This window comes from Lolium rigidum, chromosome 1 (assembly GCF_022539505.1).
Source record: "Lolium rigidum isolate FL_2022 chromosome 1, APGP_CSIRO_Lrig_0.1, whole genome shotgun sequence".
NCBI classification, from domain to species: domain Eukaryota; kingdom Viridiplantae; phylum Streptophyta; class Magnoliopsida; order Poales; family Poaceae; genus Lolium; species Lolium rigidum.
The window spans coordinates 37350616-37374455 of NC_061508.1; the positions used below are offsets into that span (position 1 = coordinate 37350616).

The 23840-nt window shown below is 47.4% G+C and overlaps 2 protein-coding genes and 1 long non-coding RNA gene across 6 annotated transcripts in view; 1 reads left to right on the top strand and 2 right to left on the bottom strand.

The window, feature by feature from the left end:
* The window catches only part of LOC124685219 (protein FIP1-like), a 79470-nt gene extending 78740 nt beyond the window's left edge, over positions 1 to 730 (bottom strand). The window contains exon 1 of the mRNA XM_047219553.1: positions 654 to 730. Coding sequence (XP_047075509.1) covers positions 654 to 700 — 47 coding nt within the window. The 5' untranslated portion in view covers positions 701 to 730. The remainder of the gene's footprint in view (positions 1 to 653) is intronic.
* A 336-nt stretch (positions 731 to 1066) lies between these two features.
* Positions 1067 to 5102, top strand: LOC124671229 (UMP-CMP kinase 4-like; the record flags this gene model as incomplete). Of its 3 annotated transcripts, none has more annotated exon segments than XM_047207639.1 (10): positions 1067 to 1263; positions 2379 to 2425; positions 2684 to 2738; positions 2804 to 2921; positions 3006 to 3162; positions 3271 to 3351; positions 3445 to 3552; positions 4258 to 4329; positions 4480 to 4528; positions 4660 to 5102. In XM_047207639.1, coding segments are annotated over 8 exon segments (645 nt in total). In that variant the 3' UTR covers positions 4489 to 4528; positions 4660 to 5102.
* Positions 5103 to 18810: 13708 nt separating this feature from the next.
* Positions 18811 to 20239, bottom strand: LOC124671253. Of its 2 annotated transcripts, none has more exons than XR_006992677.1 (2): positions 19638 to 20239; positions 18811 to 19081 (listed from the first exon to the last, which is right to left on the bottom strand). It is a non-coding gene; the product is annotated as an uncharacterized LOC124671253 (long non-coding RNA). The 2 variants fall into 2 exon arrangements; XR_006992679.1 differs by having other exon boundaries at positions 18811 to 19151.
* Positions 20240 to 23840: the final 3601 nt, after the last annotated feature.

Sequence of the window (23840 nt, forward strand, 5' to 3'; positions counted from 1 at the left end):
ACAGCTCTATTGCCTGGACTAAACCAATTTCTGGGTGTGTCAAGGTTAATGTTGATGCTTCGTTTGCGCAACCTGGTAATCAAGCTAGCCTGGGTGTGATTGCTAGGGATGAACATGGGAATGTGTGTTTCTCTGCTGCCAGAGTGTTGTCAAATTGCTCTTCTGCTGAAGAAGCGGAGCTGGAAGCGATCAAGGATGGTCTCTCGCTGGCGGCCACTTGGGCACAGGGGCAGATTATTTGTGAAACTGACTGCCTTGTCGCTGCTTCGGCTATTAACAAACCTGGACGGGTTTTATCACAGCTCTGCCATATTATCAATGAAACCAAAGATGTGTTAGCATCTGGTCTTGGCTCTTCGGTTGTTCATATCAACAGAACTTGTAATCATGTTGCTGATAGTTTGGCTAGTAATGCTAGAGTTAGTAAATCTGTAGGTTTCTGGTTGGGGGCTGTCCCAACGGATATCGAACCCCTCCTAGAGGAGGATTGTAATGTGTTAATGGATCTATAAAGCTACTTTTATAAGCAAAAAAAAAATTACCACGGCAGGGCACCGGCCGTATCTCAGAACTCAGATCAAATGCTACTGCCAGAAGCAAAAATTCAGAGAGCGCGGCTAGTTCCAGTAGAGCAAAGGACCGCGGTAACTCACAGTGCGTCCTCATCCGGTGCGGCTGCGCCACGCCGCTCGGGTGCCATCCCCTCCGCCGCCTGCGCCCGCCGACGCTGCGGCCGGAGTCTTCAACGCGGCGCCTCCCCCCCTCCACTCAGAAGTCAGATCGGAAAGGCTTTGGCCGAGATCAGCAGCCAGTGCGTAGTGTTTCTGCGGTGAGGGGGCTTGAGGCCAGCGCCGCCGAGGGACACTTTTGAGGCCAGCGCCGCCGTGGGTCATACAGCCACGGCGAAGCTGTCCATGCCGGATTCCTTCGTCCCCGATCCATCCGTCTGATTTTAATCCAACGGCCAAGAATCGGTCCGCCGAGACCACCTGGCTGGCCATAACTGGCTCGAGGACGGACACGTTTTTTCAGTCGAACTCCTTTCCGATTTCCTTCCGCCGCCGCCACCGTGACCGGCGACCTCGTCGGCTCCTCTCCGCTCGCCGCCGCCGGACGGCAAGGTGTTGCTCTTCGGCGACGCTTTCCGCGGCCTGCGTGCCGCTCTTGCCGGTTGGACCAGGCGTCGCGGCCTGCCCATCTCGGCGCTGCGCCTCCCTCCCCGTGCTCCTCTAGCCTTCCCCGGCGGCCAGCTCCAGAAGCAGGGTGCGTGTTTCTCGAACCTCTTCTCTCTCTGATGCACTTAGCATTCCCGATCTGATTGTTCGAGTCTATAGAGTGGAAGCGATAGATCAAACTGAACTCCAATTTTCTGTGATGCGATTCATGGATGCTGTAACCTGTTCATTCGCTCTATCTAAATGGAAAAGTTTTCCCAAAATAGTGGAATACTCAAAGGAGACATAGTAGTTCACTGGTTTGGTTCGCTGTTGCCGAAATCTGTTAGAGCGATCCCTTGCATTGGGTCAGAATTAGTCGGATGGCTGTGGAGTTTGGGGATTTGGACCCGGCCAGGAAATAGCAAGCAATATAGGAGGTGCGAACCATTAGTAGAATCTAGGAGAAATTGCAGTCATGTTTGCTGCATTGTGACTTGTGTCCGCCAATTTGTTGCGTATAGCAGCAATAGAGTATTTGGAGTAAGGTGACACATAATGGTCAAGTCTTCCAGATCAACATAGGGTTTGTATATGTAATGTTGAACATAAGTGGGGATGAGTGGATTTATACACAGCAGTGATTGTGTGTGTATAAATGATTTTGTGTGTGTGTTCTAATACATGACTCCGCATGGAACTTCCCTGTCTGAAATGCTGGTAGCTGAATGTCATGCATGTTTTATAAGTAGAAGTATGCATTAAAAAATCAAGGGGAAGATAGTGTGGAAAGAGAATACCTGTAGGCAGCAGGCATGGTGTAAAAGATAACATGGTTTGCCTCTATGTTACTGTAGCTGAAGGGAAGTTGTTGCCTAATTTGCTTAGTATTTAAATCTTACAAGCATGGAAATAAAACAAAATGCAAGTAGGAATTACATTGTCACTTGCGCTGAACTGCCAATTTAGGGCATAGTGGAGTCTTGACGTTTCCCTCTTTTCTGCTGAGTATGTGAAATGCTTACACAATGTTTCATGCTTTGAGATCCGTGCTACGGATTTCATCAAGTTTTAGAATTATAAAACAAAATGGTATGTAACGACACCTAATGTTTTCGTGCATGGGAGATCCCATGCACGGAACAAAATCCACTCTCTTGCAAAGTTTATTCTTCCATTGCAAAATTGCCAATTTACAAGCATTTTTGGTTGAAAAACTTGCAGCTATGAGCACGGCGGTGGATGCTTCAGTGGCTGTTACCGAGCAGGAGGTAATTTTTTATATTAGGTTGCGGACTTGCAGTTCTTACCAGATTATTCATGAGACAATATTTATCTGTGTACCCCATTGCTTTGTAATTTAAAACTGGACGTGGCACTTAAGTTACACATGCTCTTTAATCTGTTAGACATGTATCCTCAATGTTCCGTTCAGTTTTGTTTCCATTTCAGTGTTACCAATTTTAGTCATGTATCCGGGATTAAATCTTCCCATCAATTTTTGATGTATTTGGTTGTTCCTATTGCAGGATGTTACTGAGAACATCTTGGGTGGCAAGAAAGTTGCAGTTGTATTTGTTCTAGGTAAATTTCATATTCTAAAGTGAATGCTGTCAATTCATGGTTTCTCATTTTATGCAATTCCATAGGTGGTCCTGGAAGTGGGAAAGGAACACAATGTAGCAATATTGTGGAGCATTTTGGGTTTACACATCTTAGCGCAGGAGAACTGTTACGAACAGAAATCAAGTCTGGTTCTGAGAATGGGTAACAAATCCACTCCAGACTAGATGCTATATTCCTTATTTAATTACGAAGCTTATGTGGCTTTTTTCCCCTTCATTTTTACAGAGCCATGATTGACAACATAATAAATGAAGGAAAAATTGTTCCATCCGAGATAACCATAAAGCTTTTGCAAGAAGCTATGATAAAAAGTGAAAATGACAAGTTTCTCATTGATGGATTTCCAAGGAATGAAGAAAACCGTGCTGCGTTTGAGAATGTTGTAATCTCACTTTGTTTTGCATTTTAAAATTATTCTGGCAATCTGGCAGTTTCCTTTTGTGTTTTAAAAGCAAAAAAACAAAACCTTAGTTATTTTGCATTGCTCCAGATCAAAATATCACCTGAGTTTGTGCTATTCTTTGACTGTTCGGAGGAAGAAATGGGAAGGCGTCTTCTGGGCCGTAATCAGGTGGACTTTTATCTCTTATGTTTATTTGCTGGATTGTATGTGACACGATCTCTTCATTTTCTAACATTGTTTTGTTTTCTTGATCAACTGCAGGGAAGAGCTGATGACAACATTGAGACTATCAGGAAAAGATTCGGCGTTTTTGTCGAATCCAGTTTGCCTGTAATTCAGTATTATGACTCAAAGGGCATGGTTAAGAAGGTATATCCATTTTTATGCAAAAGGATGCACAACCTCACATACAGACTTGTCATGATTTAAGATAATCACACACTAGCTTCAAGACTACCAGGATTAGTTTCTGATTTTTTTTATAGAATCCAGCTTACCTGTAGTTGAGTTACACATGCTCTTGTGTCAGAGTCTAATTGAATTCAGATGACACCTGGAGTATCAATACTAATAGTGGAGAAGTATGCATCAAGAAATCAAGGGAAGATAGTGTGAAAAGAGAATAGCTGTAGGCAGCAGGCATGGTGTAAAAGATAACATTTTAAATTAAGAGCCACGCTGTAGCATTTTAAGTATATGTGTGTTAGAGTCTAATTGAATTCAGATGACACCTGGAGTATCAATAATAAACTCATATGAATGGAAACATGATGGAAACAAGCATTGCATAGAATACTCTGATCTTATTAGGCACTTCAGAAAATCGGTGCCACACAACAGAATATATTCTCAGATGGGGCATTAGTGTTTTGGAATAAATATCTCATCTTTGAGTAGAGGGCATATATAGTAGCGAACTAATAGGTGGATTTATGCATTTTGATAGATTGGCGTTTTCAGTGTCTTTGGTAATGACATTATTTTGTGTGTGCGTGCACTTCCGTTAGAGATTGGTCAATGTTTTATCTATGTATGTACATTGATCACCTGTTGGCTAATCCACTGTTTAATCAGATTAATGCTGCAAAACCAATCGCTGAGGTGTTTGAAGATGTCAAAACCGTTTTTCAGCCGTATGGCCCAAAGGTGAGAACTTACAAGTTCGCTAGAAAATTTCTTAGGTTCACTAATCACATGTAACATACTATTATTTTGTTGTCGTGTATGAAATACAATTACCATCGTTTGCAACATTTTTTTTTTCCAAATGGTAATAGTATGCTCTTCCTCAATCAGGCCACATAGATGCCCTCGCGCGAATAAATGATGAAAGTTCAGGTAAACGGTATGAGCTCTCTTAATTGTGGTTTTTTTCTTCTCTATTAGAAGTCATGAAATGCCATCAGCTACGCTCTAACAATCAGAGCTGACACTGTCTTACTTGGCCTCATGTGCATCCTTTACATGTGTTTTCAGGTGTCCCTGAAAGTATTGGAGCTCATGGCAAGTTACCCTGCCAGCATGCCCACCAGATAATTCATCCATCATCTGATTATAAGTAGAGCTGATCCTTGTTAGTAAGTACTAATAGAGACGAACTGGAGCACATATCAGTTTACCTGTGTGCCCATCTATTTTAAGGAAAGAAAAACAGGCCAGGAACCATTCAGCCACTTCATATCGTTTCTGATTCACTATCAACTGGTACCGCATTATGTGTTTTTCTTCAAACTCTTTATAGACTAAGTTATCCGCTGATGATATCACAAATCTGGGTGCCTGCCCAATTCCTGTCCGAGGAGAACGAAATACAGCCCTACCAATGCAAGTGGATGGCTAGGTACGGCATCCGGAGATCCTTGGTGTTGACCGTCTGAATTTCTGTTTGTTGCTGCTGGAGTGAAGAATTTTTCTTGCCAGTTTCCTTTGTTTGTAGAGTGTCTGCTCTTTTAAAGTTTCTGTGTTAGGCTGAAATTAATACCTGCTGAAAGGCTCTGCTAATCTGTCTGATCACAGTAGAGACCTCGTGATAATTTCAAAGAGCGCTATGCAGATGTATCGGTAGACCCGTAGATGATAGCCCTGTAGATGATGGCGTTGTAGTCCGTCCCTAGAGACTGACAAACAGGATGTGCTGTTGTGACACATACAAAATTCATAAGCCTCACCCAGCTGTCCCTTGAGATCGGAAACAACAATGTGTATATTCTGAAAAAAAAGGACCAATGTGAATATTCTGAAATAGGATCTGACACATCTCAGTTCCCCATGCTTCTGTGAAAGAAATCCGACTCTTTGAGAATGACCTACTCGTTTCTGCAGCCTATTGACATGCTATTATGGCCGTCTGGTCGTTTCAGATTGTTGGATGTGGTTCATGGCATTTTCATCGGCCTAACTCCATTTTGGAGGCCCGCCAAATGGTCTTTTGGCCACGCCTGTCCGTTTGCGAACCTTATTTTCTGTCCGTTTACGAACCTCCTTTTCTTTTTTGGATTGACTTAACTTAATTACTGTATTTTATTTTTTCTATTTAAAATCCAAAGAAGAAGAATAAAATCCATTAGAATAATTTATTTTTGAATTCTTAAATTAAGTAATACAAAATAAAAAAAAGAATTAAAGAATACAATCCTTGTCGAATTAGCAAAGATTTTGCTTCAAAATCCTTTCATTTAATTATCCAGGCCCAGCTTTGTCCGTTTACATCCGTTTTTGAACAGTTTTTCATTAATAGATGATATATTACATATGTTTTGTGACAAATCTAAATCACTGCAAAATGAGTAAATCTAAGTACGGGTTTCTGTTGGCACATGTTTTTTTGGCTGCGAAGAAAGAACACTAAATCATCCAAACTAGAGGCGTGTGTGCATCCTCACTACACTAGCTCCGATGGAAGGCCAGAAACCTACACTAGTGGCTTCAACTGGAACTTGCCATATTCGCCGCAAAAAAAGACCACCCTATAGCATACATCTGGCCGTAGCTGTTGCCATTGTCATCACCGGAGTCGTCGTCGTGGTAGTGCTTGGGGCAGGATGGGTCGTCAAACACCTTGACGCGCATCTCGCTGTCAGCTTCGTAGAAGAAGTGCAGCAGACACCTAACCTCTAGGTTGGGCTCGCGTGCAAACTTGTCGAAGCCTCGGTCGAGGTACATGTCTCCTTGCCCATCTAAAAGGACCTCCACGAGACAACGGCAAACGCCGCAGCTTGCTTCTCGGAGGTGCACCTCGGCCAGCTCCTGGCTGGCGAGAAACTCCATGAACTTGTTCGAGAGCCTCTTCGTGCCGATAAGGTCCTCCGTGATGTGACGATGAACTCGAAATACATGGCGTGTGGGCACTCACGGTCCTCATGGAATGGAGAGGGTGACGATGAGCTCATGCGCATCAGATCCAGCACGGCCAGCCCTGCCCCTGCCACGGTGGCCTTGGCCCCTAGGACCCGCATGTAGCTGTTAGGGAGAAGGTGGATGGAGAGAAGGTGGGTTACGGCACTACGGTTGGGGATTAGGGAGGTGGCTAGACGCGCCTCACACCCCATTTTATACACTGGAAGCATCCGAGAGGGCGGTGGCACTCATTAAGCCGGGTGCCCATTGCTAGGCCTAGGGAACCTCCATCGCTGTGCGCCATTAATTTGTTGTGCGGAACGCGGAAGCGAGGCTGCCAGTACAACGGCGCCGCGCAGAAGATGAAGCAGACGGCGCCGCTGCCAAGCGGGCCCGAGGCAGGAAAGAGCGGTCACGTGGGGCATTCGCGTATTTCAACTCTAAACTTGGGCCGCCGCGAACAGGCAAAATATTTTGCATCGGGCAGCTGAACTAGGATGTAAGGGCATCTCCAACCGGGCGACCCAAACGGATGGCCCAGCGCGTCCGTTTTGGGCCGTTTGCGTGGCCGAGCGGACGCGCGGACAGCGGCCCGCGTCCGCGTGTCCGTTTGGGTCGCGCGCTGCGCCCAACGCGCGGACGCACCGCATAATCGGACAAATACGAAAAGAAACGAAACATGGAAATTTTAAACGATATTTCATAAACATATGCCCTATTTTGGGCAAAATTTATACATAGCCCTATTTTGGGCAAATAACTGACAAAAGAAGCCCTATATGGATTTTAAATTTAAACTAAAAACCCTCTAGTAGGGTTTGGTCGGTGGCGCGGTGGCCGCCGGTGCGCCGCCTAGCCCCTGTGGGCAAAGTCGGCGTCGTCGTCGTCGTCGACGACGTCCCCGGGCGGCGAGGCACTGTTGTGGCTCGACCGCGCCGGGGACTCCGGCCACGGAGACCACGGGGCCTCCTCCCGGGCCGAGTGGGGGTCCGGAGCGACCCGAGGTAGCGGCGGCGCACGGAGCGGCGCCTCCTCCCCGAGGCGCCGCCGCCTCTCCTGCCGGCGCGGCGCCCGGCCTCCCGGCGGCGCCGCTCCTCCGCGCGACGCCGGCCTCTGCCGCCGCTGCTCCTCGCGGCGCTCCTCGCCGGCGCGGCGCCCGGCCTCCTCCCGCCGCGCCGCTTCGTCCTCGTCCCGTCGCGCCCGACGGGCCCGGGCGTAGAGCTCCCGCAGCTCCGCTTCCTCCTCCGCCGGCCGCGCCGCTTCCTCCAGCTCGGAGGTACGGATGGCATCTCGAAGGTCCGGCCAGTTGGCCTCCTCCTCCGCCGCCGAGATGAGCTTGGCGGCGCGGATGTCCGGGTCCTCCTCCGAGGACTCGGGCTTCGGCTCGAGCAGCCGGCGGCGGCGGTTGCGGCAATGCCGCGCCGCCGCGGGCGGCCTCTCCGATGTGGAGGCCGCCTCGGTTTCTCTGCCGATGGCCGCGGCGCGGCGGAGGCCGGCGGCCGCCGCTCGCCTCGTCGTCGTGGGCTCCGGGAGCGAAACCGCGCTTCGGGGCCATGGCGGCGGCTTCGCTGCGGGAGTGGAGTGGGGACCGGAGTGGAGTTCCGGATCCCCTCCGGTCCCCATTTAATACCCTCTCGGGTCACCGCCGAGTGGGCCCAAAGGAGACGAGGCGACGGACGCCCGGACGCGAGCGGACGGCGCGTGCCATCCGCGGCCACGCAAACCTAGCCAATATTTGGGCCGGGTTTCCGTCGTTCCGGACGCCGTGGCCGTCCGCTTTTGCGGTGCGTCGCTGCGTTGGGCCGGGATTTTGTCCGGATCGACCAATCCGGACGCGCGTGCGCGGGATGGGTCGCCCGGTTGGAGATGCCCTAAACCCATTTATCAACCACGCGAACGGTGCCTCTATTTGGGTCGAACCGCTGAATCCCTCAGTTTCCACGCTGGGCCTATTGACATGGTACTTGGAAGCTCAATTAGGCCTGCTGTGGTTGACCCCACAAGCACTCCTATTTAACTCTTTCCTAGCGCCCCTCCCCTCCAGATCGCTTTTGCGCGAACCCTCCGCCGCCGCCTCCCTCCAACCAGTGCCGCCGCCTCTGACCACGATCACGATCGGCAGCGCCTTACCTGACCTCGAGCAACGGCGTCTACTGCAACGCGTCTGCTTGGCTGACGGCGCGGCCACTTGAGCCGGCCTCTGCAGGTGCGCTGCCGTCTAAGGGCAGAGGGGACGCCTTGGACGCTCATCTCTTGTACTCAATTGGCATGTTCATTCTGACGCATGTATCTGTTGGCTGAACCTGATGTCAACGATATATACGTGATATAATTGTCTTGCCTTGCAGATGCATCTAGCTAATCACACGAGATCTCGTGCTTGCAGGCAATGGGGAAGCTCCGTTGGCGTTACGATTCTTTTTGAAAGAGCGCTATGCAGTTTCTGATGTCGACGCGTATTAGTGCAAAGTAAGCAGATCATATCCAATATCCTTTCTTCACTTTGAACATAAATGATCTACTATTACTAGGCTACGGCAACATCAACTCTCTCTCAGCATAGGGGACGCAGTATATAAGCATCATAGACAGAAGTGTGCACATATATTATCATGTATACTTGGATGGAACGCATATAACTGCACCTGAATATAAACAAGCCCATTGTTATTAATTTCACTCAAATATAACTAATGGTGACGTTGGGCAACTTTTGATCCTTCATTCTTGCAGACTCAGCAGATTTTAGAAGTTTGATCAACGAGAAGGTGATGAAGAAAGCTGGTGGAAAGCTCGAGTGATCATGGATGAGGATGCGGGATCCGATGAATTAGAGCCTGCCGTTTGATTCTAATATTTTTGCGACATCTCAGCACTTCACACATATATTGTGGCACGCGTCAAGGAAGGTATCTCTCAAAGTCCTCCGGAACCAATTCAATATTGTTATCTTGTTAAGACTTAGTTTAGACCTGCTAATAGATGAGGAGTCCTAGACATTTGGGCCAGGTCCAAGGTCTAGTACTACCTACATCAAAGTTGTACCATGACCGGTGGCCTCCCTTGCCCAAAAAATGGAAATTTTGAGCCGATCATATTTGCATATCCAAATACACCGTTTCATGAGAAGGTGATTTGGATCCGTTGTTACGCGAATGCAGGAGCATCAACCACTTCAAGTTTTTTCAATGCCATAGTTGTACTCAATGATCCTTCTGCTTAGCGTACAAACAAAACATATCTCATTTCCTCGGATTATGCTTGGCCCCACCTTGACGATGTCATCTGGGTGCACAATATGCATTGATCTCTTGCTTTACGTACTCATCGTTTTCATACATTACATCGTCCCATTTATTAAACTCACTGGATAATGAAGTAAGTTTTCATCATGTCTTTGGTTCCGACGAAGACCACGATGGATTCGTGGTTATGGTACTTGAGGTTGTTGCAGTTGTAACCACCGCAAATTAGTATTGCGCTCCAATGGTCCATGATTGGTTCATCCTGTGGCAGCATAGGGCGCACATGAGAGTAGAGCTCATTGTGGACCACTGGAGCGCGGTGCTGCTCTGCGGTGCTTACTGTTGTAACAACCTTAGGTGCCATTACCATGAATTCATTGTGTTCTTTGTAGGCACCAACGCTGTGATAAAAAAAATTCTTGGTGTGTACTTAACAAATGGGCCGATATGATCTTTGAATATGATTACTATGTGGAGCAAGACAAACCAACGCATATTGTGCGCCTAGATCTCATCGTCGGCATGGGCCAAGCATGGTTCTTGGAAATAAGGTATACTTTCTTTGTATGCTGAGCACCAGAATCATCGAGTACAACCATGGGATTGACAATAATTGAGGTGGTCGGTGTTCCTCTGTTCGCGTACCAGCGGATCTGAATCATCATTCTCATGACGGCGAGAGAGAGTGTCCTCGGATATGCAAGTGTGGCTGTGGGTCTAATATCCGGCTTTGGTGGAGCAAGGCCACCCATCACGGTGGAGCTTTGATGTGGGTGCAATAGAATATAGAGGACATGGCTACCATATCCGGGATTTCTTGTCTTGCTGGATCATTGTGTTGAAGATGGGTGCTAGGGTGTCCAATATTAACTGGATGTGCCTGAACACAATAAGTCTTCATAGAAAATTCATGTGTTTATTCTTTGGTGAGGCTGTTTTCTCTTGAGAGAGAAATAATAATCGAGGTCAGAGTACCTAGATGGAAAGTTCAAGGACGGCATCGATCCTGATCAATTTGTATCGTCTATTTTCTATTGAACCATTAAGAGGCACATGCCCAAAGATTTGTGTGTCTGATTCACACCATTTTTAATCCCGTTTTTATAAATGCCTTCTATCATCCCCGCTTGGAATATTTATGTATGTGCACATCTTTATCCGTTGAATATAGTACTATAGGAAAATTCCCATACATCTATAGGTCATAACCTTTTGGCAATTCTAGATGTGGATCATGAAACTTCACAACCCATCCACGTAGATATATAATTTTTTTTTTGGATGACACCTGTCACCTGTCATGCTCGTAGCCTCGTAGGCTATATCAGCTTCCTCTGGCTGCCTGCGTGTTATCGGTCGCATATGAGATGACCACATGGTATTACCTGTCATGGCTATTTGCTAGGTTTACATCATGCTACTCGATTTATATATGGCTATGCTAGGTTAATCTCATGGGAAATTAGCAGAAATTCTTTCCTTGTATAAATCTAACAAGGTGTTATGTATTATGTCCTGCACGCTTTCTAAATTAATCAAGCTCTAAATCTCTAAATAATGATTTTTTGGCGTACAGTTTGTTGCAGCTTATGACACACGATTTGGCAGTATTAACCTACACTGTCCACCATCAAATCTCTACAGGAGTCAGATTCTACTGTTAATTTGGTAGTTGCGGGTAAATTGTCTCGGTTGAAAATGCTTGCTGGCGGCCACTGTTGGATCCCACGAGGTGGTTTTGATCCGCTGTTGGACATTAAAGCATGATTTAGTATTCCTGTTAGCCGTTTCTGTAATGGAGATGTAGAGTTCTTGTGCCATGAACAATTCATGAGGGACTGGAGTCAGGAGCAGATCTCTGAATATCCAGTTTCAGTCTGTAGGTTTTATATACTTGTTTTATAGCAATCCATGGGTTAAGGTCAGCCCTTGGGTCTTGCAAGCAGCCCACCAAACAAATTGCTAAAATCATTTAGTTCAATAATTCATCGGGAAGAGTTAACATGCTAGGACTACATGTTTAGTCCAAGCAATGTGTTGGCTGGATATCCTGCTGGACACATTTATCATCCGAGCAAATTCTGCCCAACCTAAACAATTCATGAGGTTGCTCAAAATGTGAGTTCGATGTGTTGTGCCATAGCACATTGCAATTTCTCTGGTTTTTTGCAATATACTATCTTGATGAAAAACATTGTGTTGGCTCTGTTCTTTTACTGAACTGCCTACTCCTGGTCTTAAATGTCAACTTCTGGTAGTTGTAATGGATTTTTTTTCTTGGTGCTTAGAATCTTCCGAATTATGAACCCTCCTTACCAATTGGGTAAGATGTCCAGTTTTAGAATTTTATTTGTGCCTGAACCAAGCTGCTGTCAGCAGTAGATTGGTGAACATGTGAATCTGATTTGTTTTCTCATCATATTGCAAACTTTTTGGGATTCTTGTTTGTATGAGTCTGATTGGACACCCTGAAATGAAGCTGTTCATTTTATTTGAGCGCGTGAGTTGAAAATGAATTGGTGGATGTATTTGATGCTAGAAATGCATTTGAACATCAATAAGGATACTAGAACATTTCGCATGTGCTGCTCTTTTACTAGAATGTTGTTGGACAGTCGGAGACACTGGTCGAGAAAGAGGAGGCTGCAGCAGGTCCAAGTATTAGGTGCAGGAGCGTGCAGGGCCAGGAAACAGGGAATGAAACCAGATCGTTGGGGCATGCACTTGGGAGCCCAGCTCCTCCTATCTCCTCGAAATAGGCTTGCGCCCCGCTATATTAATATAGCAAACGACCCGATACAACGAACGCGCTGGGGCCGCAGCACAACCAAGCCCAAAAGAAAAGAAAAAGAAAGAAAAGAAGAAAAAATGCCGACACCGGCGAGATCGACGAAAACGAAGATGACCCGCAACCGCTGCGCCCTCCGGAGAAGTACCACCACGCTCCTAGCACGCCGAGGCACCGCATACCAAGCAACACCTTCACCAAGGAGACGACGATGACGCCGCTGTTGCCCGGACTAGTCCTAGGGTTTCCCCCGGTATGCGGAGGGGATTGGGGAGGAGGTACACCCGACGCCCTTCAGGAAGGAAAGGTGACACCCGCAGGCGTCACCGCGTCGGTGTCGAGCATGCCGACAGGGATTTCTCCCGACCACCAAACCGACCACCCCAAACGCTCCGACGTGCTCCACCTAACCTGCCGCCCACCCGCACACGCCACCACGGTCTTGTAGCCATCCTCGCCGCCTAACTGTGGTCACCGGAGCAAGGCCTAGACGAAGAAAAGGGATGCAGCGGGGACGGGGGTAGCGAGCACCGCGGCCACGCGGGAGGAGCCGCCTCCACCGCTGTCGCGGTAGCCGACCGGACGAGGCTACGAGGCAGACCAGGCCCGAACTGGCCCGGCCGGACCCAAAAGGGCCCGTAAAGCCCCGCTGCTACGCTGCAGCTGGCCGGCCGAAGTGCCGCCGCCGCCCACCCACCGCCGCCCTGTCTTCTCTGTATGCACCGGGTGCAGTAGCATACTGGTGGAGTCAAGAAGTAAAAACGGGATCGGCTGCGGCTAGCATCACACCTGACGACTGTGGCGGCCACACGTCTACCGCGATCGGCTGCCAGGTGGGACTGGCACCTACTCTGGCCCACATGTCGGTGACGTATGGGACGAGCGCCCGTGGCCGCCGAGCGCCGGGCTTGTATATTCGCGGGCAAATGCAAGATGCGCAACGGGTGGATTGACCCCGGTTCGTGCGTGTGGGTACGTTGAACCTGGACGTCTTTTTCGGCGAGAAAAAGCTCGATTCCACACGCACCCTGTGTAGGCGGCTGGTAGCAGCAGCCGCACCGCACGATGTGAGGTCAGATATGAGATCAGGGAAAGACAATCGTGTCTCCGAATCTCGTGCGGGCTGTGGCCTGTGTGGCTGCCTCTGTTTCTAGTGCGACAGTGGCCCCTGCTCTCGGATTAAATCCGGTCGAAGCGACGGGCAACGGAATATCGCAGCCGCCCTGTCTTCTCTTCCTCCAGGGAGCGCCGCCGGCGTGCCAAGAGCAGAGCCACCGCCGTGCCCCTCCGGGCCCCGCCTGGGCCCAGATCTGGGCCGAGCGGCCCTGCCATGGCGCCGCTTGAGCAGCTCCGCCGCCAACGGCCGCGCCGCCACCCCTCCTCCCACCCGACGTGGGGATCTCACCCCGCCACGCCGGACCGCCGCCGGCCGAAGAGCACCTCCCGGCCGCACCTACCCCGCGCAGGCGCAGCGCCGAGAGGGGAAAGTCGAGGGGCCGCCGCCGCCGCCCGGGCCTTGCCCGGCGACGCACGCCGACGACGGCGGAGGAGAAGGGGAGGAGAGGGGAGCTGGACGAGGGGGAGTGGCGGCGCGGCCCCGTCGCCCGCGGGGGACGACGCGGTCGCGAGAGCGTTTTTTCCAGCTCCTCCTATCTCACGGTTTGTTTTAACCGCAAGATCAATTCCAACAGCTGGCAGAAATGTGACTACTGCACGTTTATCTTGCCTGGCAGGTGGAGCCGGCGTTGTCGTGTTCGGCGCGCGGGTGTGCGAGTTGCACTGGGGTCGACACATTCCTCTTGCCTCTACATGTCGTCAGGCGAGCGGAGTGGGCAGGCAGTGCCTGGCTTGTCGAGTGAGACGGCATGATTGGTAGAGCACGGCGCTGCGTCGCGTTGTGCAGTTTCACTTCAGGCAGGCACTGGTACTTGTGCATTTGGGCAAGACATCTGTCGTGCTCTGAGGAAGGCTGGACGTACAGATCGTCGCTTTAGTAATATTAGTCGGACGATCTGAATGAAGTGAACCTGTTGATTTTCTTTTTGATCTCTTCTGTGTGGTGGTGAAGTACATATCTTCTGCCCAGCTTCCAGTGTATTTAGCCAGCTCTCTGTTCTTTGTGAGGAGAGCCAATTGTGCTGGCTTTCTTCTTGTACCAGTATTTGGTCAGAAAACATGTTGCACGAATGGTACTTGTGATGGATCAGTAAAATTATGAACATGTGCCATGAACAATTCGACCGCTCGGTGAGGCTTATGAATTGTGTATGTGTCACAACAGGATATCTTGTTTGTCAGTCTGCAGGGATGGACATCTACCGGTCTACCGATACATCTGCATAGCACTCTTTGAATTTATCATGAGGTCTCTACTGTATCAGACAGATTAGCAGAGCCCTTCAGCAGATAATAATTTCAGCCTAACGGAAGTACATGCTCGGAAACATTAACCAATGGGAGAATCATCCCTCCCTTGAGTATACGTTGTTAGGTAGGGTGATACTCTCCCTGCGGATGATCTCTCCGTGGATGGACGCTAGAATGATAACCGGGTTTAAAATCCGTCCCTCCCAGGTACATGCTTGGAAACAACAATGTGTATTCTGAATTCGAAGAAGAAAGAAGGACCTGAGAAATTTAAATAGGTCTGACACATCTCAGCCCCCCCATGCCTTGGCCTTGCTATTGTGAAAGACATCCGACTCTTTACGCGTTTCTGCAGCCTATTGACTTGTTATTATGGTCGTCCGATCGTGCCATCTGATAGTTTTAGATTGTTCGATCGATGTGGTTCAGTTTCCACACTAGACCAATTGTTTGTCCCAATGGGACGATAACTTTGAAGCTTACTAGGCCTGTTATATGGTTAACCGAGCCCCTAAGGCATCTCCGGCGGGATTGACCTAAAACGGCCATTTAGTTGGTTCATTTCTGTTCGTTTAGGTTGGCTCGTGGATAAAATTGGGAGGTGGTCCGTTTTGGTACGGGGTGCATCCAGCGGCCCGACTCATGTTGCCCTCCATCACCCACTGTCAAGGATAACACTCTGCCTCTAATGGCGATGGGACATTAATGGTGGCAAGACATCGCGAAACGCATCGTCGGCTTTGCACGCGCCGTAGATGATTCCCGCGCTTCCGGTTTGTTCCTACCCTTGGTGGCTCATGTTCCCCGCTCGCGCGCCGTTGTTGTTTCCCAACAAGGCCGAAAAACATCACGCGCCCGTCCGGCCATTTCCCGCCCATGACGAGAGCTAGAAAGAACACCCACCGGTGCGACGACGAGCCCCGCCCCTAATCCACACTGAACACCAAATCCATCGATGCCTCACCAGAATATCGCCAACTGGAAGCACATTAGGGAGATGTGCATATCCCGCTTCCCTCCGACTACGAGGTCCGACGAGGAGGTTGACATCTGGGCCACGAAGATGGCCCACCAAGAGGAAGATGAATAGGTGGCCGCCTTTGAGCACGAAGGTGACATGGTCCAGCAGGCGCTAGCGGAGGTGGTCGAGGCGGCGACGCAACAGGCTCAACATGAGTTGGCGGAGCGGAGGGAGGCGGTGGCCACCGCGGTGGCCATGCGTGGGATACGCCATGAGGCGGCCATGGCGTACTTGGAGACGGTGAGGCGGACGCTGCCACCATCGACGTGCAAGAGCATCGCCGCATCGCAGCGCACGGGGTGGCAACGGAGGCATCGATGGAGGCGGCGGCGAGACCTTGCTACCGACTATGTAGAGGAGGAGGCGGTCGGCTTGGGGCCTCCTGGGCAAGGAGGAGGAAGAGGAGGATGAGGAGGAGGAGGACCTCTGGCAGGTATAGATGATGCACCGTAGGTCTGCCGCAAGAGACCGCGATTGTCGGGAGCGCCACGAGGAAGAGTCCGCGGCGCGGCAGGCCAGGGCGGTGGCCACGACGACGGTGATGCATGACGCGATGCTGGTCGCGGCGACAGTGGCGGAGGAGGAGGCGAAGCGCCCCGCGAAGGAGGAGAGAAGGAAGCACTTTGCGGCCGAGCTCAACGCCGCCTTGGTCCGCTGTGAGGACGAACGCCGACGGGATGACGAGGGCATGGCCGACCGCGGCTGCTCCTTCGCCAAGCAACGGCGCCAGGAAGAAGCCATCTGGGCTGCATGGGCGGCCATCGACGGGGATGGCCTTCGCGGCAACGACCTCGGCGGTGGGGAGGAGTAGACGTGTAGGGGCCAACGTACCGGCGAGCTTTTTTTGTAAGTGACTGCCATATTCTAATGAATCATTAACTAGTTTTTTTTAGACATGAATCATTGAATAGTATAATGTGCCACTTACAAGCTGGGATCATCGCGCTGTTCGCGCATGGAGTCCCTAAATTTGATGGACGAATGAATCGCCTAGACGGGTCAGTTCGATTGGATAGCTCCACATGAAGTGTGCGTTGACATCTATCCAGGCGAATCAATTCGAACAGCCCATTACCATGGATTGGCCTGCCGAAGATGCGGTAAAACCCCCCACTAAAGCCCATGTACAAGCGACCTAAACTGACACATCTCAGTGGTGTTTTGGAACATGAGAGCATATGCTCCCTATATTTTGAAACGCATTTTACACATATTTTAAATTTTAAAAAATAAAAATAAAAAATTTGCATGTACATCTTCACGTGCTACACGCTTACAAAGTCGTTTCATAAAAAATAAACTTACCATGTGACGTGTGTAAAAAAGACAAAATTCAGTGCTAAAAATAATGCTTTTCACAGGATAAGTTTTCTCTTTTTTACATAAACCACATAAAAAATTATTTTTTCGTCAAACTTGACGAACACACATATATTATGGAGATGTACATGTAGAACTTTTTTTAAAAAAATTTCCACACTTAAAAATATGTTTTGTTGGTAGAGGGAGCATACGCACCTGGGAGCCGAATTGAATTTCCGCACATCTCAGGCAAATAAAGCCGACAAGCAATTCCTATTTCAGTATTCTCTTTCGCGTTCCACCCCTAGCGCCGCAGCCGCCTCCTCTCCTGATCGCCTTTGTGCGAACCCTCCGCCGCCGTCGCCTCTCTACCAGCGGCGCCTTACATCGACTTCGAGCAGCCGCCTTACATCGCTTGGCTGACGGCGAGACCACGAGAGCCCGCTCCCGCAGGTCCCTCGCGTGGCATATGTGCTAGATCTTTTACTTGTTTTTGGTGCAGGACTGAAGCATCATCTGTATTCATGCACTGAAACGGGTGTGTACTAGCATAACTTCTTGTACTCAATTGTCCTGTTCATTCTGACACGTGTATCTGTTAACCTGAACCTGATCTCAACGATACGTGATAAGTGTGTTGCCTTGCAGATGTATCTAGCTAATCACACGAGATCTCATGGGGAAGCTCCGTCAGCGTTATGATTGTTTGAAAGAGGGCATGCAATGCAAAGTAAGCAGATAATATCCAATAGCCTTTCTCACTTTGAACATAATAATTTATTGCGGAGGCATCGACTCTGTCAGTATAAGCATCAAAGGCAGAACCATACACAGATTATTATGTATACTTGGACGGACCGCGTATAACTGCACCTGGATATAAATAAGTCCATTGCTAACAATTTTCATGCAATTATAACTAATGGTGACGTTGGACACCTTTTGATCCTTCACTCGTGCAGATTGTGAGGCAGATTTAGAAGCTGATCAAAGCGAAGGCAGTGATGTAAGCTGCTGGAAAGCCCAACTGATCCTGCCATGAAGGAGGGTCAGATCCGATGAATCAGAGCCTACCGTTTGATTCTAATATTTTTACGACATCTCAATGCTTCACGCGCGTGTCGAGGAAGGTATCTCTCAAACTCTCCCGGAACCAATTAATCCAGTCTTGTTATCTTGTTTAGGTGTGTTTTTAGCATAGTTTAGACCTGCTAATAGATATGCACGGGATTTATCATATCCTACACCATCAATCCTGCCGCAGCGATTGTGGCGTGTCTCCATTATACAACAAGACAGCAGTTACATGTGTATAGGAAATAGCCATGTCAATGCTATCGTTTTTAATAATAAACTAGTGGTTGGGGCTCCCCTTGGGGCGCCTCCTCACTGGAGTTGTGCGTCCCAATTCATGCATATGAAAGTAAATATACTGGGTCGGACAATTACACCCTATGCAGGCATGTTCCTTACATTTAGCACTATGATAAACAATCAATAGGAGCAGCTGCATATTTACTTTTCTTTATTTATTATTTAGATCCACTTTCACAGTAAACTCTCCATAGTTAAATACTTAAATGGCCCAAAACGGCACAACATCTTTACTGGACACCACGAACGTTACATTGAATTTGAAGGCAATACCAAGAGTACACTTTGCACTTTACATTGGCAAAGATATACACTGAAATAAAATCATCAAAAGTGTTGAGCCTGAGGTATCTGACCAGTCTAATACAAATATAGAAAAATGGATGGAAGCTCCACAATATACCTTCTCTTTCCTTTGGAGGGTGAATTACAAAAGGGAATATGCAAAACTTTCAGTTTATCGACCTGCAAAGTTTACCAAATGGTATTGTTATTGCAGTCCATGCTTCACCAAGGGTGCATATATATTAGAAGCCTGAAAAATCAAATGGTAACAAAAAAAGCTGATACCCTCCCCAATGCACAAATTTGTAATTGATACTTTGGAACCACACAAAACATGAATGAAACCTTAGCAGCAGAATTTCAAATTTTGCGGTCAGCACATCCAATCATCAACATATATGGGTAATAGTGCATTGGGTACACCAATTCAGTGGTAAGTATATCTAACAAGGAATAGATTAAAGCATAGTCCCATGACTCATCAGATTGATTCTATCAGCAATCAGTAATAAAGTAAACATGAAGTTCCAGGAACAAGAAAGTAGGAATATGCACTTTGCAGCGCATAGTATTGAATGGCATCCCATTATAGATCTAGCATTTTACTTGTTTCACCTAAACTGTATTTGATTGGTCATAATCCAAAACTGGATACTTAATTTCAAAACATGAAGATGCCTAGCTTAACAAATATATACATAAAGGTCACATGAATATGTGACTTTTGGAAATGTACCTTTGGGGGATTCCATCATTAGTTGATCTTTCCATCAGCAGGCCACCCATTATAGAGTGCAACCAGAATTCAGGGAGTGCTTTCTGAAAGAATGGACAAAGAGTAGAGAATTCAATTAGCGCCTTAAAAGAACTTTGAAAAATAATGAAACATTTTATTTTGAACGGACTACTAAGAAAACATTTTTTTTGTCCAATTAGTGTAGAGTAGAGAATTCAGTTAGCACCCGCAATTTTACATTCTGCTTCATGCTATTCTATCTTAAATCGAGATTCTTCAAAGATTAAAAAAACGTAGTCATTTACTTGTTCCTTCATATGCATCAAAAACTCACTAAGGAAAGTATAGTTCTTTATTGAAAACAGAAACCTCAGTGTCCATAGTACCACAAACCTTCTGAATCATAGTACCACGCGAAAATGTTGATTCATCCATTTGGTAGTACATGCCAATAATTTGGGTGCCTTTAAAATTTTATAATTACCACATGTAACTGCATCATCAAGCGTAAAAATAACACTAAACCAGTAGTATTGATCTGGATCTGGATGCTTCAATCACTGTGGACATACATAACAAAATGGAAAGAATAAACAATCAAAGTATACCTTCAATCCAATGCTTTAATTGAGCTTCCGGTCCATCCTTTGTATTTCAACTTATACGGTACCACATATTTCTTATCTGACGCAAAGAAAGGGAAGAAACTCTAGCACACAATTTAACAAGGGAGGGGGAGATGTGACTTTAGTAGTCTGCCAAGTTCTCACCAGCACAGGAGACGACAATGTTCGTGAAAGCAGCGGCTTCAGACACAAAATCGTAGAGGCGAGCGTGTAGATAGAGAGGGTCACAACCAGCTGCATCCTCTTGTTGCTGGCACTCTAACCGAGGTAGAAGGTCCTGGCCCATCCGATAATAGATGTACAAGCTGTAGCAAGTAATAACAAGCATAAGCATTGCAATAACAACTGACACTGTTGTTTGAAAGACTAATCATATGAGGAGGGGGGCGAAACAACTCTTATATATGAACAAGTGAAATAAGATGACATAACGATATGTGAGTACAGCATGTAAATAGAACTACTGGTGATGCAGGAAGATAAGATTAGTTGAGCCATCAATTTTTGAAGAAAATGTGGTGTATATTTTAAAAAAATCTGTGTGCAAACAGAGGAAAAGTACAACCAGACAAATCTACTTCAGTGAAATACCAGCAAGTATTATATGCCAGAGTATGAACGTGAGCAGACCAGTCCAGAAAATATACCATGGGAATATATGCACATAACTTTGTAGATCACATTGTTGCTTGAGATATTAAGGAATCAGAATGTTTGTATGTGAAGTGATGAAAAACTAATACATATATGCAAGAACCTAAGAAGGAAAAGAACAGGGATTCAGAGCAGACTCAACAATCCAATCAGAAGTCCATCGCCAACTTACCATATGTACTATGTGTTAGCTCATCTGCAGCACGTCGCAGCTGATCCAGAGCCCCAATGCCATTGTCCTCAGCGGCACGCTCCTGGATTCCACCGCCTCGGTCGACAATCCCGCAGCTGTGACTACACACCCACGACCGATGTTGCCAGTCATGACGGCGCCGACACCCAATACAAGAGGTAGCTACGATGTAGGGAAGCCATGCTCCTACGACCAGATTGGGGTAAATCACCTTCCTAACGGTGGTGTATTCCCTTTCTTCATAACATGAAATTCGTTTTTAGTCCTGATTTTTTTCTGCACCTATTGCTGCATGGGAGCATTTCAACAAACAAATGGTGGGCGTGGCACAAACCTGCTAGATCTGGCGCCTCGCGGATGGCCTGACGATTGCAGCGGTATCCAGTGCTTCGACACTGCGGAGAAATCTTGAGGAGGCCGGACGGTTATTGACGAACTTATCAAAAAAAAGTGGAGGAGATGCCTTGCTCCCCGCCCCCTATGTCCAATCCCTCAACGTGGACAGAGAGTAAGGAGCCCGGTCTTCTTTGCCCCCCCCCCCCCCCCCTCCTGCAGATGCTGCAACCACCGTCCCCTCTACCATGGGAGGCCGGTGACGAGCACCCCTCTGCTCGATGACGATACTTTTAGAGGAGGCCTCAATTCAAGCGAACCAGCATGCATATGAACTGAAAGATGATGTCCTCGCCTGTCCATTCCCACTACATCCACCTGCAGCAATAACAACAACAATAACAATATGTAACACACTGTGACATGCTAGATCCCAATCCAATCAAGGCAAGCTGCTGCTCCTCGATGGGGAGGAAAAAAGAGACCTTGCATTTGTAGTCTATATTCTTCCCCATGTTTGTGATTTGGCTGCTGCTCGCATTACTGCCAGCCACCGCTGAGCTTCCTCCGGGAGATGGCGCGGCGACGCGGCTGAGCAGCTCAGCTCGAGGAAGACGAGAGCAGAAGGAGAGGACAAGCGGGTGGGTCAGGACAGAAGAGGGGCAGAGAAAGGCCTAAAAGGATGTGCACATGCGCAGCAAAACATATGTCCATTGGACATTTCTTCCAAGCCAAAACGACACAGACAGGTGGGCCCAGGAATAAAGAGGCCTACATGCAGAAGCATAGACAAGGAAACACCCGCGTTTGGCGCAGCGAACCGAGAAAAGGACAGTGTCATGCTCCTCCACTAGCAGCGCGCAGCTCACCCAATGCCAAACACAGGGACCAGAAATAAGACACACAATAACAGTGACAAGTGAGCCATGCAATGAATCGGTCCCACGTGCAGTTACTGTCCAGTCCAGCTGCAGTGAACGACTGAACCAATCAGGGAGCAATTTCTGCAGCAAAATAAATCTAGCAAAGAAACAAGTAAATCAACCAAAGCAGCTATCGTGGGAGGCTGTGAGATAGGAAAAGTGCACACGCACTTGCTTGTTCTCAATTGCAACATTAGAGTTTTATTTGATAATAAATTTACACTAACCCAAGTTAATGGTCTACTAGTAAAAACATATTCGCCATGTTTTTGAGAATGGGAGGTGCAGATGCCTCAAGAACACCATTGGTATAGTTAAGCTCTTAATTTCACTAGCAAATTTTTTTTTTGCCAAAGCACTTGGCTCAAATGTAGTTTTTGGTCCGTTTCACCTAAAAACACGTTCTTGGCCCACTTGCCATGTAGAAAAATAAAAAAGAGATGGAAGTCATAATTCAATTGCTTCCCTTAGCTGGTTTGCTTCACCATTATCACCGCCGCCGCATCGATCAGATGCTCGGAAGTTGTCCCACCTCCCCGAGGACTACTACCAAACAATCAAATACTAACATTAGATGTTAACAAGAGAGAGTGACTAATATTGTCAAGTTCTAGATTATCATTGTGATTTTTGCGTAGCTGATAAATTGTTTGATTTGCTGCGACTGATGATACTCCGGCTATCTAAAAAGCATTGCCAGGAACTGCGATTAAAATCAATAGTTAGTCAAGGAGATATACTAAAGTGAGTGATGTGCTGACTTATTTTACAAATAATATTTGGAAAGGTACTCTCCCTTAAGATATGGCAGTATCTTGGCACTATTTTTTGCATCTATTGATGAGTTGTTCAATTTTCGTAGTTCAAACTGAAACGCTTTCCACAATTGGTTTGCTCAAGGCTGTATATGTATTTTCCGGTCCTAAATTGTATTGTTTTTTACGTAACGTTGGATCTTGTGGTCTCTAGCACAGAATCTGACTATATGATGTTCTAAGTACACATAGCCACTGGAATTGTGTAGCATGACAGATAATACCATGCGTTCTTTCTCTGCGATTGTGAAAATCTGAAGCTGCTATAGCCTATTTGTAGGAACTGGTGTCAGCGTTATTGAGTTCGACAAGGGGCATAGGTTTATGGTAGGTATGAAATATAAGGTGAAAATATTCATGCTAAAAATGGAAAAAATCTTATAGCTATGCAGATAGGGTGTGATGTTTCCTGGAATCACATCTAGAGTTGGGAAGGTTACAAAACGGGACTAATGCCTCAACCTTTAGTCCCGGTTGGCTTACAAACCTGATTAAAGGTCATGCACGTGGTAGTGATGGATCGCTCTGGCTGGCGGTCCACGCCGGGGTTTAGGGTTCTAGCCCATGTATTTTGAGATTTCCATTTCCATTTATACATATTTCACGCCAAATACATATATATATATATATATATATATATATATATATATATATACGAC